The following is an 18,301-nucleotide window of genomic DNA, read 5'->3' as shown; positions in this document are numbered from 1 at the left end:
TTTTTGATTGCTACAATAAGTTTAGCTAACATCTGTCATATCAATTTTTACTTTAAACAAAAATATGGTGGATATATACGTTCAAACACTGTAATCAGAAAATATTTTTTGAGGCTTGCACATTTGCCTGGTTGTGTACTATGTACTGGAAATCCAAAAGAAAATGAAGTCACTGCCCAGACTGGGGGATACTGGTGTACAAACAAGCAGGTCAGTAATCCAGTGTCATCACTGCTCTAGCAAATGGAAGGCTCAACTAGCATCTCCAGCCTGCAGAACCTGTACCCCTGGGGATGCAGGATGACTTTCCAAAGCAGTACACTGGGCCATGTGAGTGTTGGGAAGCCAATCAATTTCCAGGTTCCTAACCTTCCTTTAAGTCTTTCTCAAGCCCTGCCTGCCAGAAAATGTCCGAGGAGGAAACATCTTGCCAGTTCTCTTTGCCACCTCCTGTTACACAATGGGCCTTCTCTCAGTATACAAAGGAAAAGCTTTTCTTTCATTCACTCCAAATTGTCCAGCAAGCCACCAGAGCATAAAGAAATGGATGGTTCAGATTATTGTGTCAGCAAAACCTTCTCTAAGTAAGTCACCATAAACCCACTGCCAGGCTTCATGTCTGTCTCACTACTGGGCTGGAGTATGGCATTAGAAACCAGAAATTTTGGTTTGTGTTGCCATAGTCTACATTCAGAGTATGTTAAAGATGGAGGCAATAGGAGCAATGACATTTTGTTTTTTTTGTTTTTGTTTTTGTTTTTGTTTTTTTCAGGAACTGGTATTTATTATCAAAGTCATATTCGATGAGCAATGACATTTTGTTGAAAGGTCTTGTCTCTTCTATTCCCTGATTCTAGTCTGAATCATCAGGGCTGGAGAGGAACACTGAAGGGGACAGGACCTTATCTCTTCCAGGTGACCAACACATGGCATACTTCTGTGCCTTATCTTTCTATATTAGAATTAGAGTATTTGAGGTTTATAAAAAGCAGACCAGGAATGACAAATCTATGAGGTGTACCCTTGCATTGTCACCAGGAGGAAAAAGCTTAATAGACTCTCTTCCCATCTGTTTCTATTACATACTTAGAATGTTCTCAAAGAGGAGGTGTTAAGTGCCCTGTTTACTTCTGATGGAGAATGGCATATCTAAGAGCAAAAGGGGTGTATCTAAGAGAAGTTTGTATTTTATATTTTCTTGAACATGTATTACACTCACAGGAAAAGCATTTTTTTAAAGATTTATTTATTTGATAGAGAGAGAGAGAGCACAAGCAGGGGGAACAGCAGGCAGAGCAAGAGAGAGAGGCAGACTTCCTGCTGAACAGGCTCAGATATGGATCTCAGTCCCAGGACCCTGGGAGCATGACCTGAGTGCAAGACAGATACTTAACCGACTGAGCTACCAGGCCAGGAAAAGTATTTTCACTAACTTTTTCCAAAAAATTACTATGTTCCAAAATACCAAATTTCCCTTTGTCCTTATCTTTTGCTGAGTTTCAATCATCAACTACTTCTCATTTTTTTCCCCCTATTTACCACATAATTAAAACTAGTTTATCTTAGTGGTAGCATATTGTGGATTCCACTGTAAATAACACACTTAGCAAACATGAATAAAACTTAATACATCTGGGTTGTGGCCTACTGCCTTTTCTTTCTGCTGTTAATTTCCCCCAAATAGATTAATCTGGCCTCTTACCAGCACAGCAGCTAACTTCAGCTACCAGCAGGTACTGGTGTAAGACAAAATGTTCTCTAAAGCAATCCAGGATATAATACTCTAGATTTAAAAAAAAACAAGCCTCATTTAATTAGGATTAATTTCTCCCTCTCAGAGTTGATATGTGATTCTATTTTGGTAAAAAGCAAAATTTTAAGCTTACTTATTTCCAGACATGAAATGCAATTTCTAGTCTAGAGTCTATCTGGAATCTTCAGGTATCTGTTCCTCTGTCCATCTTTTTAGGGTGCTGCAGGAAGACCTAAAGATTTGCCATGCTGAGGGTTTCTTCTGTGTACAGAAGAGAATGGGAAGTGCAAATGAGGGTGAGGGGAAAGTGAGGAGGGAGAGATCAAGAATCCTGATGGGTAGCTCTAGCAGGTGCAGAAGTCCCCCCTCCCCCCCACACATACTGAGTTCAGGAGTCTGCACTTTGAGCTCAGGGGTTTCAAAGTGGAGGATGTGCCCTAGGATGTACAACACTGGGGAGTCAGAAATTTTTGATTATATGTGTGTTTTCTTTAATAGGTAGGAAAAATTACTTATTGAACACACGTGGGTTGACATGGGTACCCTCTGCTCTGTGTATCAGATGATCATACTGTCATAAACTTTCCTTGGGGAGGGGAAGGGGATCTTCGCGGCTCTAAGGGGCCACTTGTGTGGCCTTCTGCATTTGCCCCTTTCAGCAGGTTGTGATTGTGGCAGTTTATGTGAGCTCGATTAAGGAGATTTACAGATTATGCCAGCCAGTATTAATTGATAATCCTTGAAAAAGGGACAACTGGCCTTCAAAGACTTCTGCAAACCAAACAAACACAAATAAGAAATCAAAAGCATAAAATCAGAATAAAGAATATATTGGTAATATAAAAACAAGGATCTAACAAAAATAAGACAGCTGACTTTTTTTACACAAGTTCTCCATTATTCATGTTCCTAGATAAAAATGTTAATAATGGTTTAATCAGAGCTGACAAGCAACGGACCACAAAATTTTGGTTATCATCAAGGAGACTGTTTAAAAGCGATTTATATCTACTGTCATTAATGATTACTTGGGTCTTGAGTATATTGGGCTTTTAGCCAAGGATGGTATAAGAAAACAACCATAATTTGGAAGATATTTTAAAATATTAATAATTCCATGATTATGTCATCTTTTTTACTCCTATTTGTGTGTGTGACTTATTACTTATTAGGTTATTTTCATAAATAACTAAACAAACATATTAGGTTTGTATGCCGCTTTGCTTAACATTGCTGTATAACCAACCAACTCAAAACTTTGTGGCTTAAAATAGCAATGTACTATTATCTCTCATGGTCTGTAGGTTGTCGGGCTCAGCAGGATGAATTTTAACTTGGGGTTTCTTATGTGGTGTCAGTCAGTCTTCTGGAAGCTCTACAGGGCTGGATGTTCAAAATAGACACTCACATGGCTGGCAGTTGATGCTGGATGTTGGCTAGGAGCTCATCTGGGTTGTTGACTAGTGAGTCTGCACTATGGCCTCTCTATGGGGTTTGAGCTTTTTACATGGTGTCTGGGTTCTAAATGGGGGAGACCCAAATGCCTTCCAAGAGGAAAGAAGCAAAAGCTGCCAGGCTAAAGTATGCCTGGAACAGCGTTACTTCTACATTTGTGCCATATTATATTGATCAAAACAGCCACAGGGCCCAGATTCAAAATGGTGGGGAAAATAAGCCACCTCGTGATGGGGTTGTCAGAAGAGCATATATAATGGAAGATAATACTGTGGCCATCTTTGAAAAATACAGCGTGCCAGAAATGCTAAATTTTTTCCTTTTGGGATGTACAATCATAAAGTTTGGAGCTGTTGAAATAACTCAGAATTGTAGGTAGGGTCATATACCTTGTGGTCAAACTGACTTGACCTGGAGCTGTTTGATCTTGTGAAATTTAGCTGACCTCTCTGAAAATTGAGATAATAGAATCTATAGGGTGGAATGGGGATAGGGATGCTTTTAGTATTAGATAAGAAAATGTGTACCCAAAACTCCCAGAATACCATAACTGGCTGGATCGGTAGCAGATATTATTATGGTTTTGAGTTGAGGAGTGACTGGTTTAGAAAAAGGTTTTCAGAGCAAGCACTCTGATGACAGCATGGAGGATGTATCAGATAGAGGAGAAGGTGGAAGATTAAGAATGGGGCCAAGGGGATCACCAGTGAGATGGTCATCACGTGATGACCATTAAGGAAGGAGAGAAACAGGTGGAGAAATGTGTAGGCAGAAGTCTCAATGTGAATTGGTGACTTACTGAACGGGGTAAGAAAGGGAAGGGAAATATCTAGAGCTATGTTTTTATGCTTTTGTGATTGATCTTTTGTAGGCAGTAAATTTTTTAAAAAAATCTGGTCTCATAAAAATCATGGAGTCCTAGGAGCACTGTGTCAGAGTCACTTTTTTTTTTTTTTTTTTTTGTAAATCAATTCATTTTATTGGTAAAAAATTATTGTTCAAAGTAGAAAACATAACATTAAACATGTCATGATCATTAAATTTAAAATAAAGGTAGTTAACTGTTATGGGTTGACTTGAGTCCCCCAAAAAGATATGTTGAAATTGTAAACTCCAGTACCTGTGAATGTGATCTTATTTGAAAATAGGGTCTTTGCAGGTGTAATCAAGTTAGAATGAGGTGAAACTGCATTGCGGGGGTGGGGGTGGGGGCTTAATCCAGTATGACTTGTGTCCTTATGTGAAGAGGGAAATAGAGATAGACATACATACATACATACATTTATTTATGAGAGAGAGGGGGAGAGAAACATAAGCACACTCCATACTCTGTACAGAGCCTGATGCAGAGCTCGATCTCATGACCCTGAGATCACAACCTAAGCTAAAGCCAAGAGTCGGGTCAGTGCTCAACTGACTGAGCACTGAGCATAGAGACTGTCTTGGGGCTCGATCTCGCAGCCCATGAGATTATAACCTGAGCCGAAATCAGGAGTCTGATGCTTAACGAGCCTAGCCACCCAGGCACCACGCTGCCTCCTTGGTGTCTGTAGTTTTAAGCCAGCTGTTGTTATAGCAGTCCTAGAAAACAAATACAGTAACTATACATATACTACAATGAATTATTCATTTTACTTGGTTAAAGGGGCTTGGCATTAAAGTAAGCCCAACTAATTTTTTTTAAAGATTTTATTTATCTATTCATGAGAGATACAGAGAGAGGCAGAGACACAGGCAGAGGGAGAAGCAGGCTCCACGCAGGAAGCTGACATGGGACTCGATCCCAGGTCTCCAGGATCAGGCCCTGGGCTGAAGGCAGCACTAAACCGCTGAGCCACCCGGGCTGCCCAAGCCCAACTAGTTCTTTTGTCAAGATTTTTTTCTGGTTTACCTTTCCAGAGACATGAGATGGGGCTTTCTCAGGGCAGATAAAAGCTGTGCCTCATCTATGTGTGCCTTCCCAGTGGCAAGCAGAAACACGTAAATAATAGGTATGCACTTTGATGAGCCAAACTGAGCCTTTTAAAATTTTTTTATTAAAACAACAAAAACAAAACAAAACAAAAACAACAACAACAACAAAAAACACTTGGGGCACCTGGGTGGCTCAGTCAGTTGAGCGCTGACCTGACTCTTGGCTTTAGCTTAGGTTGTGATCTTAGGGTCATGAGATTGAGCCCTGCATCAGGCTCTGTGTGAAGTGTGCTTGAATTTCTCTCTATCCCGTGCCATGGTCACTGTCACTGTCACTCTCTCTCAAATAAATAAATAAATAAATAAATAAATAAATCAATCAATCAATCTATCTTCGGAAAAAAAAAAAAAAACTACTTGAAAGACTAGATATTTTTAAGATTTTCCTCCATATAATATTGTCCTGATGATTAATATACCTAATCTCAGGGCTACCCATAAGTGAAAAAAAAAAAAAGATTTTTTAAATTAAAAAATAGAAATATAACAATAGCTAATATTTATTGAGCAATACCAAGATGCTAAGTCCTGCTGAGTCCTTTATACATATCTTCATGCTGAATCTCATCACTGCCTTATTACTACTCTGATTTTAAATGTGAGACTCAAAACAGGTTGGTAATTTGCCAAAGGTCATATAGCTGATAAGTGATAGAATCAGGGTAACAACCCTCCACTATGACCAAATAGATGACAATGCTCAAGTGTGCACTGAGACCAGAGCCACATGTGGCTATTAAAACATAAATGAAAATTAATTAAAATTAAGCAAAATTAAAAATTCAGTTCCTGGGGGATCCCTGGGTGGCGCAGCGGTTTGGCGCCTGCCTTTGGCCCAGGGCGCGATCCTGGAGACCCGGGATCGAATCCCACATCGGGCTCCCGGTGCATGGAGCCTGCTTCTCCCTCTGCCTGTGTCTCTGCCTCTCTCTCTCTCTCACTGTGTGCCTATCATAAATAAATAAAAAAAAAAAAATTTAAAAAAAAAATAAAAAAAAAAAATTCAGTTCCTTAGGCACACTAACCACGTTTCAATGCTCAGTAGCCACATGTGGCTTGGTGCAGGCAGAGAACATTTTTAATATTGCAGGAAGTTTTATTAGAAAGCACTGGTCCAATCCCTTAACAGAATACATTGAAAGCCCACGTTATGGCCAGTTAAGGGGAAAAAGGCATAGCAGAAGGAAGAGAACAGAGGGGAAAAAAAAAAGGGAGATTTAGGGTGAGGGAGTGCCTTTAAGTGAAGAAGCCTACATCTAGGGGTAGAGTGGCCTCTGAGGACATTTTTAGTCTGCTGTATTGTAAATTTTGGCAGCAGAAATTCCAAAACATATTAAATACATGTATTTTAAAAATTAGGGAGCTACAATTTAACAGATAAATCTCAACTGTGTGCCTGGCATTGAGTGAGGGGGCTGTTGCTAGGTGGACATATAGGCATAACTTATGAAAATTAGAGCAACATTAATCAAATAATTAGAATAAAGTATGACAGGTATTTTGAAGTGGGAAAAAATTCTGTGGAGAGAAATAGCAGACGGGCCCATGGTAGCCTTGATAGGGTTCGAGGTGCCTCACTGAAGACAAAGTGCCACATAACCGAGAAAGGAAGGATAAGACAACCATCCAGCGGGATGGGGGTGTCTGAGCTGGTTGGCCAGCCTTGAGAAGGCCTGAAGCCAAGAAGAAGGACTGAACTAGTTAAATATGTGGCTGGAGAAAGAGAGAGTAGCAAAAGGTGAGCCAGGGAGTTGGGGCAGAAATCAGAATTTGGGATGAGTGGGAGAGCTTTCTAAAATATTGTCATAAAGGTGATGTAAAGCTTTGAGGATTTTCTAGCCAAGAAAGGGATATGTGCAGATTTGCATTTTGAGATGATTTCTCTGGTTGCCATGCTAAGGATGGTTTAAGGGGAAGTAAGGCTGAAGATGGAGAGGCTGCTTAGAAGCTGTCGGTACTAGGATGGCAGTAATATGTCTGGAGAAATGGCAACTGTCTGGATATTTGGAGCTAGAATGTACGGACATTGATCACTTAGTTGTCTCTGAAGGACAATCTTTAGGTTTCTGGTTAGGGCAACTGCATAGAGTAGAGGTCTGCAACCTGTAGCTGACCAGCCAAATCTGCTCTGTCCTGTTTTTGTAAATACAGAGTTCTTTTTTATAAAGATTTTATTTATTTATTCATGAGAGACATAGAGAGAGAGGCAGAAATATAGGCAGAGGGAGAAGCAGGCACTCTATGGGGAGCTTGATGTAGGACTTCACCCTACTCCACCCTGGGATCATGACCTGAGCCACCTAGGTGCCCCTATGAATATAGTTTTATGGGATCCCAGTCATGCCCATTTTTTTATGTACTGTCCATGGCTGCTTTTGAAATTCATTGATGGATCTGAGCAATTGCCTCAAAGACCACACCGCCTTCAAAGCCTAAAATATTTGCTATCTGGCCCTTCGAGAAAATGTTTGCCAACTGGGATAAATGATCATTACTTTTATTTATTGAAATATTAACACTTCCCAGGCAACGTTCTAAATAATTTACATATGGTACAATACTCCATCCCAATTGGCAAACATGAAGTGTTGCTGTGGTCCCATTTTACAGAAGCACAGGATGTGACATTCACACTCATAGCTTTGGTTACCACCTCCATGCCAGGGACTCATCAAATGTTGACTTCTAAGCCAGACCTTCTTTGGAGCTTCAGACAGGCATATCTCTAACATCTAGTCGGATAGATGGCCCAAAATTCAATATTCCCCAAATCAGACTCCTGTGTGTGCCCTCAAACCGGATCATCTTTCAGTTTTCTATTTCTTAGCAAATATCACCAACCAGAAGAGCAAGCCAGGATAGAAGGAGCCCTTGTTAGCACTTGTCTCTCCTTGTCCCTTCTCTTGTCCATTCTATCTAAAGATTGCTGAAATCTGGCTGCTTCTCTTCATCTGGATCATCTACCACCTGCCAAGTCCACCTTATTAATAAGGTCATCATTTGTGTAGGTTCTGTAAAAGTTTTCTCATAAATCCATTTCTCTTCACCCAGGCCCTCCTGCAATTTTCAAACTGCAGCCAGAGTGCACTTTCAATCCTATCAACCTCTACCCTCATTCCCCACCTAACCTACCCTTTCAAAGGCTTTTCTTATTCTTAGGATTCTCATCAATTTTATTGTTTTTATGTTGTTTCATTGTTTTTGAATTATTCTTCAGAACTGATGGGAACGTATGATAATTCTTGTCAGTACACATGAAATAAATTCTGAAGGTCAGGGTTCAATTAATTTAGTTCCCCAGCTGTGGAAGAAGCCAGTTTTATGTCCATTGCAAATTCATGTCAGGGAAATTGTCCTTAACTCCCTTTATAAGGCACTAACTAGGTAGTTGGCTCTCTGCCTACCGTCCCAAGTCTCACCTGGACCACGCACCCTCTGCTTGTCTCCACTCCAGTCCTCCCTCTCTCCTGCCTCTCTCCTGTCTCCGGGAAGCACCATGTTCCTTCCCTTCTCAGAGATGTCCTTCCCTGGAATTCATTTTCATCTCAGATGTTTTTCATCCCTTGTAGTAAATATTTTTTATCCTCCAGGTCTCTAGTTAAGGATCCCTTGATGGAAAGCCTTTCCAGACCTTTCTGAATGGGATACATTCCATTATTAGAGGCTAGTAAAACACAGGCAGCACTGATTACTTTCGCAATTTTACATTTCTAGGATTAATTGATGCTTTTTAACACAAGTGACATTTTTCTATGTGGCTAAAGGCAATGCATGATAATGGGATGGAAGTATGCTCACACTGCATCCTCGGCACGTTAGCCCAGTGCCGTCCCCAAAGTTACACACACAATAAATTTTTTAGACAGATTTTTGGCTGTAAGTACTCACTGCTCAGGAGAGAGGTGGATTGAAAAAATATATATTTGGGAGCCATCACCATATAGGTTCAGCCATGAGAATGCACAGGAAGCAAAATCATTGGGTTGAGCAAAATGAAGGCTATTAGTGACCTTGTTCAGGTGGAATAATTGGACAGAAGTCAAATTGTAGCCACCTGAAGTGGGAAGAACTAGAAGCAGTTAATACAGATGGCACTTGCACAAAGTTTGGCTCTGAAGAGATGAAAGGTATGGGTGGCACTGTGGGAATTCTTTAATAACCTCATTTTTGTATTATATATACATTCTTGACTGAAAAGCGAGGATTTACAAGTGACACTTAAAATAGCAATAAAATTTAGGGCACCTGGGTGGCTCAGTCAGTTAAGGATCCAACTCCTGGTTTTGGCTCAGGTGGTGATCTGGGGGGTTGTGAGATACAGCCCCGCATCTGATGTTGCGCTCAGCGGGGAGTGTGCTTCTCTCTAAAATAAATAAAATCTTTAAAAATGGAACAGCAAGAAAGTTGGAGCTGTGTAATGTCTACCTTTAAAACAATAACAGGCTTTTAATACATGTCTGGTGTAGTCAGTTAAAGCATTTGAGTGCAAATAAATTGTTAATAACTCAACTAAGGATTTCTTATTTTTAGGCCTGGGGACAAGATTGGAAAATGGCAGCCCTAGAGTTTACTTAGTCTGTACTTTTTTTTTTTTTCTTTTTTAAATTTGATTTTAAATTTCTTCAAAGGGTCTCTGGTTTCTAGGTTTCCTGTGACCTGCCTGGGCCATATGGTCTTCAGAGCTTCCCACTCCACCCAAGCATAATAGGCTTTGAAGGGAAGAGAGGAAAGGAGAAATGAATGTTGTTCTCTGAGTTGATAAGATTAGAGCTATATTGTCTTTAAGGCTGCATGAAATCAATTCTAAAACCAGACCAGATTTAACTGCTCTTACCCAGAAAAAACCACCCTCCCCCTTTCCAAGAACAAATCAGCCCGTCACCACTTCCTATTAATTTAAAAGCCCAGAAGAGCTCATAACTTAGGCTGACGTTACCCTGGGAGAACACAGCAGAAGAGGCAGTAGCTTCGTTTTCCCTTTCAAAGGTCTTTTTATCAGCTCCCTAAATAATTGCTTTCATGGGCTTCCATCAGAAAACTAAGTTCGATTGGGAGCTCTTTATAGTCTATTTTGCCAGAAAACACTTAATGGGTGGGTTGGGTATAAGTAGCATCGAGGTGTTTGGGCGGAAAGAGATCTTAAGAGATGTGAGCCTGGTAGCCCTGCAACACTCTGCCACAAAGCCGCCCTGAGTAAGTAGCACAAAGAAATCTAACACCCGGCGCAGCGGTTTAGCGCCGCCTTCAGCCCAGGGCCTGATCCTGGAGCCCCGGGATCGAGCCCCACGTCGGGCTCCCTGCATGGAGCCCGCTTCTCCCTCTGCCTGTGTGTCTCTCATGAATAAACGAATAAAATCTTAAATCTAAAACCCAGATTCACGTTCTTCCTCAGCAGTCTGCACGTGGTGGTGGGGGCGATGGGAGCCAGTGCACAGCTAACCATCCTGGGCTGCAAACGCGGTTTTGTCCACAGGCAGCTCTGCCCTAGCGTAAATCCATTTCCCCAAGATTGCCTTCGCCTCGGCCCAGCCCAGTGGCGTTTCCAGGCCATTCACCCAGCGGTTGTTTGGCAAATAAGGATGCTCCCGAAGTGCCTGCATCTGGAAAGGCGCTCGCGTGGGGCGCGCGTTCTCGTGCCCCAGCCCGGGACCGGGTGGCAGGGACGAGGGCTTGGGTTCCCGCCACTCACGAGCCAGAAGGACCCGGCGGCGGGAGGCTCCTCCTCCAGGAATGCTGGAGGGGCTGAGCGGCTCCCTGCGCTCGGCCCTGGCGCGGGGCCCCCGGCGGTGGCAGTGCGCACCGTGCAGCGCGCGCGCCGGGGCCTGGCCGCGCCACCTGCCCTCGCCGACCCCCGCGCGCCGCGTGCAGCCGCCGCCGCCGCCGCCGCCGCTCCCCGCAGCCCCGCGCCCCCGGACCCTGCCCATGGCCAGCCCGACGCGCGCCGCCGCGGCCCTCGCTCGCCAGGTACCCGGCCCCGGGCGCTTGCGGAAGGGGGTGGCGGGTTGCACCCGGGGCCTCCTGCACCGCGTCGCCGCGCATCGCCGAGCCGCCTCCGCCCAGGCGGCTCCTTTCTCCCCAGCCCTGACCCAAATCTGCGCCTCCGGCCGGCGAACTCCGCTTTGGGGAGGCCCTTGCCGGGCAGGCCGCCGGCGGGAACGCGAGGGTCGCCATGGAAGCCGCTTTGGGGGAGGAGGGGGACGCGGAATTTCTGGGCTGCGAGACCTGACAGCCGCAGCCTGCGTGCCTTCGCCATCCCCAAATATTTTGACCGCGACCTTCTGCCTCCTTGGATTCCGCGCCCCCCCACCTCCTTTTTCCCTCCCACACGTAGCTATTTAGCAGATTAGGTTTCTTTTCTTTCTTTTTTTTTTTTTTTTAAGGTCTGCAGCTTTTTCCAATTCGCCCCACTTCCCTTGTGTCCTTAAATATCTTGTAAATTACTCCCTAATTCCCTGAGGTTTGGTCCTTAACCTGCGAGGTTCGGTGTGGGTGCGCCTGCATTGCAGGACCCTGCCCTTGGGGGAAGAAAAAAAGGTTCATTCTCGTCCTCATCCCTTCTCCAGTCTTCCTATTGTGCGCCGCTGATTGACAAGACCACGAGGCTGAGCGCGCCCAGGAGATTTTTCTATAAATGACTTAACACCCCAGTCTAGACTATTTACTCGGATGGAAGGGGGACGATCACCGTCTTGCTCCTTGCTGGTGAACCCCGGCTCTGTAGGGCGACCCTGGAATCTAACCAGGCTGCCCTAAGCCAGCGGTGGAGGATGAAAACAGCTGCGTCCTCCGGAAGGGTGGAAAGTGAAGGACGGCGCTCCCCGGACGCCCTCCTTTGGGGCTGGCGCTTGGTTGGTTGATCCTCCTTTTCCTGTTTGCTTGGGTACCTGAGCGGAGGACGCAGTGTGATGGTGAGTGATGACTGATTACCCCAGGCCTCAGTTCCCCACCTGGTTTTACTCAATGAGCTTAATTCTTTTTAAGGACTGCAATAACGGATGCTCCCCGGAATGTACTGGAGAAGCCGGATCCAAAGAGATGGTGGGGACTTTCAAGGTAAGTGATTTGCCAGAGGTTAAGTGAAGCAACAGTCAACTGAATGAATCTGTTTCTTGTTGGCATTTGGGCAATTTTCACTGCGTCGGTTATACAGTAATTTAGATATGCTGACATGCTTTTTTTTTTCTGACATGCATTTTTAAATTCCACTCTTGTGGGGGTCGTTTGGGGAGCAGTAATATCTTCATATCTAAAATTACCTGGCAGTTAATTGCTTATTTCATGAATTATAACTTTTCTTGGAAAACAATTAATTTGTAAATATTCACCTGGAGGTTTATCTGATTGTATAAATAAGTATAACCATTCACTAGTGGAAAAAGTTATACTTGTAATGTTTCTCCTTAAAGCAACACCTAACATTTTACAGTAGTGTTGTGTTTCCTTATTTTCTCTCTGAATAATGTTAGATAATCTCATATGTTTGTATGTTACATAATCTCATAACTTACCAGGCTACTAATGAAGAGCAAATGAGAATCTGGTAAAAAGCACTTTGAAAATCATACAAGTACAAATATAAGGTGTATTATTATTTTCTCTATGAAGCATCATCTCCACTCCACCCCATGGTCTCCCCCCTCCCCCCAACCGTGGAGGGTTTTGCTTCTCTTTATGTCTCCCTCTCCTCTCCTGCCTATTTCAGTCACTGTCAATTGTCATCCATAGCACAGAGTGTCCTAATGATCTCACATCCTGGCAGGGTTCAGAGAGGGAGTGCAAACTTGACTCATCAATTTCCCACACTCTTACTGTGCTAGGCATTGGAAATTGAGGATAAATTCAAGATACAGTCTCCGATCTCAGGTTAAAAAAAAAAAAAAAGAAATAGATTAGAATATAGTAATTTCCTTCCTAGAATAAGTTTGTGAGTTTTATTTGTCCATAATATTCCTGGTCCTTTAAAGATAATATCCCCTATAGCCTTATAGCTGATCTAATCTACTCTGCTAGCCTGTGAAGACTAAGTTCTAATACATTCTGTGGACTTAGGTATTGAGAGATAGATTCTAGAAAGAATGAAATACAATGGACTATTTGATAATCTCTCAGGGTTATTTTATATAGTAGGTATATTCCTCAAAGGGTATATAGACAAATCCAATTTTTTCCCAAAAGATCTTTATATTTTTATACATAGAAAACTTAAAAGTTAAAATTAATTTGTAATGTAGGGTTGCCTGGGCATCTCCTTTGGTTGAGTGGCTGATGACTCTTGGTTTTAGCTCAGGTCATGATCTCAGGATCATGGGATCGAGCCTTGCATTGGGCTAGAGCTCAGTGAGGAGTCTGCTGGAGTTTCTCCTTCTGCCCCTTGTGTGCTCTCTCCCCTCTCTCAAATAAATCTTTATTTATATCATGAATTATTTTAATCTGTTGAATTTAGATTCTTGTGTATTAGATTTTAGTTAAAGGGGAAGTGTACTGACATTGTATGCTTATATTTACATATTGAAACATGAGTTGTCATGATGGTTGTATTCACCCTGTATATGTAATGAGGCAAATGAAAAATGAAATTGATAGTTTTGGGGGGATATGGTGGATTTTATGGGACTATATTTGCTTTTGGCAAAGTTATTATTTTTTTTATTTACTCCTTTTGTATTTTTAAGCTGCTCTTTTGGGTTTCTCATGGGTATTTTTCATATTGCATCCCCTCCATTTTAATGCAGTTATCTTAAATGAGGATGCAGTTTCTCCACAAAACCCAGAAATGAGATGACTTACTACTTGGGAATCCTATAGAATCTTTCTGTGGACTCCAGAGCTGCCTTTGTTTCAAAGAGATCAGTTGTCTGTTTCTTCCACTTTCTTCTGCTTTATAGATCTCCACAGAATGTGACACTCCAAATCTCTAATTCTCCTCTTCCTACCTTTCTATTTTATTTAAGATAGATTAATTTATTTGAGAGACAAGCTAGGCAAAGGGCAGAGGGAGAGAATCCACAAATAGGTGTCTGTCCCTCCCACTCCCTCCGTTGAACACAGAGTCCCTCACAGGGCTCTATCCCAGGACCTTGAGATCACATACTGAGCTGAAACCAAGAATCGTCAGCTGCTCAACTGAGCCACCCAGGCACCACTTTATTAAGATTCTAAATGAGTGTCTCTAAAGATAATGAACTTAGAACCTAACTTTCCAAATAGAATAAGAAAAATACTTATTATAGAACAAAGTTCTGTGTTTTCTGATAGCCTTGTAATGCCGAGATAGCTTTTAAATGTTTAAGTGTTGTGTCCAATGCAGAGAAGTACAGATACTATATTGAAGGGTGAGCAAGAGACAGGGCCTGAATGCTGGCTAATAGGGCCCTCAGGTGCAGCCAGGTTGCATTAGCGGGCTCTGGGCTTCCCCATTTCAGAGCAGATGGTTACCCAAGCATGGATTTTGAGTTAGGAATTTTTTTTTTTTTTTTTTAATTTTTCCTTTTATTATTTTTTTATAAACTTTTATTTATTTATGATAGTCACACACAGATAGAGAGAGAGAGAGAGGCAGAGACACAGGCAGAGGGAGAAGCAGGCTCCATGCACCGGGAGCCCGACGTGGGATTCAATCCCGGGTCTCCAGGCGCCCTGGGCCAAAGGCAGGCGCCAAACCGCTGCGCCACCCAGGGATCCCGGAAGTTGTTTTTTTAAAGATTTTATTTATTTATTCATGAGAGAGAGAGAGAGAGGCAGAGACACATAGGCAGAGGGAGAAGCAGGCTCCATGCAGGGAGCCTGATGTGGGACTCGATCCCGGGTCTCCAGGATCACACCCTGGGCTGAAGGTAGCGCTAAACCACAGAGCCACTCCGGCTGCCCGAAGTTGTTATTTTTAATATGCATTGTTTTTGTCAATGTTTCTTGTCATTTCGCAATCCAGTCATATGGCCTTCCAAATTCTTCCATGAACATATGGCCTGAAACATCCTGACTTTGAAGTCATCAGAGAACATGAAGTATTGGAAAGAGACAGATTAATTATGCAGGAGAAAGTATCATTTTACAAATATTATTATTTTTATCCATCTTTGGGAAGGAAATGTGGAAAAAGGTTTCTAAACACTGATAAAAATTGTTTGCAAAATTTCTTTTATGCCAAAGATTTTTTTTCCCCTTAGAACTAGATTTCACATCTACTTAAAGTCAGTCACAAACCTGTAGCTAATGTTGCTTTTAAAGAATTTTTATTCAGTGTACCAATTGTTTTAATATTCTTTGTTTCTCTTGGAGCTCAGGTCAAAGCTGTTTTAGTTTCTAGAATTACAGAATTTTTTTTTTTTTGAGAGAGGAAATTAGACTTCTTGATGAAATTCTGAAGGCACTCAGTTGTGTATTACTTTGAAAATCTGCATGTAAGGCAATCCTTAATTACAAATTAAAAAGAGGGTTGCTATTCATATCATTAATAAATCATATCTTACAAAGGGATGTAGTAGCTTACTAAAATAGAACTAATACCTGGTAATTTAATCATTTGTATTCAATTTCTAGAAACTTAACTAGTAGTACCAAGTTATAATTACAAGAGCATCAAGTCCAGCATAAAAACACCATATTCTGTGTCTTTGCCATTAACTAACTTGATTTCATTGGGTCAGTGGATCACTGTAGGTGGTCCTAGAGATATTTTAAGGAGAAAGTTTAGAAAAGTAAAAATTACATACTGGTCCATGATCATTCTTAAAGTTGGTTCTTTAAAGATTTGTAATAACAAAAGGGTCTTTTATGAAACACAGCAAGTACAAATGATTTTTATAAGAAGTATATAGCAGTCTCTTATTTTGACATATCCAAACCCATGAGGTCAATCCATGTTTAACGAAATTTAGAAAAGAATTACTAGCACATACTTGATATGTATAATAGTTACTGTGCTAAGTGGGAGTCCAACATAACCCAAAGAAATGACTCATTTTTCCAACCGTTCAAATTCATTATAAGATTTTCTAGAGCCAAACCAAACACTTCGGTGGTTAGGATGTCTATGTGGAGGGGCTGTATGAGCAACTGCTAGGCCGTTTGAAAAGCTGAGGATACCACCAGACTGCTGGGCCAGATGGGGTGTTACAGTTTCTACACTTCTTGCTGGAGGAAGAAAGGAAGTTTGGATAAACTGGCTGCACCACATGTCCAGTGTTATAGGTGGAGGAAATGATGGGCGGAAAAAGAGGTGAGGATGGGTAGGCATCTGTGGCCAAGTTTTAGTCCTTCCATGTTAAACAGAGGCATGTAGACAAGAATGCTTAAAGGCTGGTCAGAGTTTAGGTACCAGGTCAGCGTGGACCCCAAATACAGCCCCACCCATGTCCTTGTTATCAGGTTCTGTCCTGCCAGCCTCCCTTGCAGCTGGACAGATCACTGTGACACATTTCTGACCCAATAAGCCATACAGAAATTCCTGGGAAAATTTTGCTTTTCTGATTAGAAGGAATAGATTTGTCTGCTGTTATCCTTTTCCTCCCGTATCTTTGGACCTTGATGAAATCATTAAAGCCAAAAGCTATAGCTATAATGAGCCTTCTTTTGACCCTAAGGAGAAGGCTGAGAAAAATCACAGGACCTTGAGATTATAGGGGTATGGCCAGGCCTGGCTCCTCTAGATATATGTGAGAAAGTCAACTCCTATTTGAGTTTGACTTACTTGCAGCTGAATACATTAAGTGATAAAAGGCTAATGCAGCTCATTAGTGAGAGAAAGACTTGAAAAGACAAGTTAGTGCCATACTTGGGATACTTGATTTTGCATCTGAAGTATTTGGACTTATGTATAGCCATTTAGCTTCTCATGGACTTTGAAGATTATGATCCAGGAGGGACGCCTGGGTGGCTCAGCTTTTGCACCTCCTGCAGCCCTGGACGTGATCCGGGGTCCCAGGATCAACTCCCACATCAGGCTCCCTGTATGGAGCCTGCTTCTCCCTCTGCCTGTGTCTCTGCTTCTCTGTGTCTCTCATGAATAAATAAAATCTTAAAAAAAAAGATCCAGAAGCATGTGATTATGTTCAGAGTGTATAAGTAACAGATATAGGATATTTGCTATTGAACGGGTAGTAGAAATTGAGAAATCAGAATTCTTGAAAGATTATTGAAAGTACGCATGTCTTGATTATGATAGGGAAGCAGGGCTTGGAGAATGCTGTTGAGAATGATAAATTATCTTTTTTTAGAAAATATTTCTTTGAGAGAAAAATACAGCAGGAGAAAGCACGAGCCAGTGGGGGAAGGGAGGTATGCAGGGGAGAGGGAGAAGCAGGTTCCCCACAGGACTTGATCCCAGGACCCTGGGATAACAACCTGAGCTGAATTAACCCACTGAGCCACCCAGGCACCCCAGGAATGATAAATTATCTTGAAAGTAATGAAGATGTAAAGAAAATATAGGAAAAAACACAATGAGTTTGTTAACGGAGGTCATGTCTGGGAAGTGGGTGGCCAGGGTGCTAGTTAGGAATGTTATTTATTTACTTATTTTTGAAAGTTGGGAATTTTCTACTTTTCATTTTTCTTCCCTTTACAGTAGAATTTTAAGATAATAAACACACATTCCTCTTATTAGATGAGTTAAGAAATAGAGAAGTAGAACATTATATATCAGAAATAGGGACCTGGCAACCTGGGTGGCTCAATGGTTTAGCACCGCCTTCAGCCCAGGGCCTGATCCTGGAGACCTGGGATCGAGTCCCACATCGGGCTCCCTGCATGGAGCCTGCTTCTCCCTCTGCCTGTGTATCTGTCTCAGTCTCTCTGTCTCTGTCTCTCATGAATAAATAAATCTTAAAAAAAAGGGACCAAGTTTTGAAGGAAATATATGCTCCATTTTAGATACATTAAGTTTGCAGTAACCAAGGTCTTGTGATTATGAAAAACTGTATGGCTTTTTAGAGAATTCACAAATGAGACTTGAATTTCTTAAGTGGTTCTCAGCCCTTTCAGTACTTTGGAGTCTCCTGGAGAGCCTTCTCTGAAAATTGATGTGAAGTCCCACTCCTGAATTTCTTTCTTTTTTTTCCTGAGTTTTTGTGCATTGTGGTTATGGCTTGGGAAGTGGTTATTTCCTAAAAAACCCCAACC

At 42.0% G+C, this 18,301-nt stretch overlaps 1 protein-coding gene across 3 annotated transcripts in view; it reads left to right on the top strand.

Annotated features, from left to right (window-relative positions):
• BCAT1 (branched chain amino acid transaminase 1) overlaps window positions 1-18,301 on the top strand; it is a 107,325-nt gene that overhangs the window by 22,752 nt on the left and 66,272 nt on the right. Inside the window, exons 1-2 of one of the 3 annotated variants that reach the window (XM_038577078.1) lie at window positions 11,083-11,146; window positions 12,164-12,235. In XM_038577078.1, coding sequence (XP_038433006.1) covers window positions 11,105-11,146; window positions 12,164-12,235 — 114 coding nt within the window. In that variant the 5' untranslated portion in view covers window positions 11,083-11,104. Of the gene's footprint in view, window positions 1-11,082; window positions 11,147-11,825; window positions 12,091-12,163; window positions 12,236-18,301 lie in introns of those variants that run through there. The other 2 variants (XM_038577080.1, XM_038577079.1) reach the window with 2 other exon arrangements.

The sequence above is a fragment of the Canis lupus genome, chromosome 27, assembly GCF_011100685.1.
Source record: "Canis lupus familiaris isolate Mischka breed German Shepherd chromosome 27, alternate assembly UU_Cfam_GSD_1.0, whole genome shotgun sequence".
Taxonomy (NCBI): Eukaryota; Metazoa; Chordata; class Mammalia; order Carnivora; family Canidae; genus Canis; species Canis lupus.
This window is presented reverse-complemented; position numbering and strand designations above follow the sequence as displayed.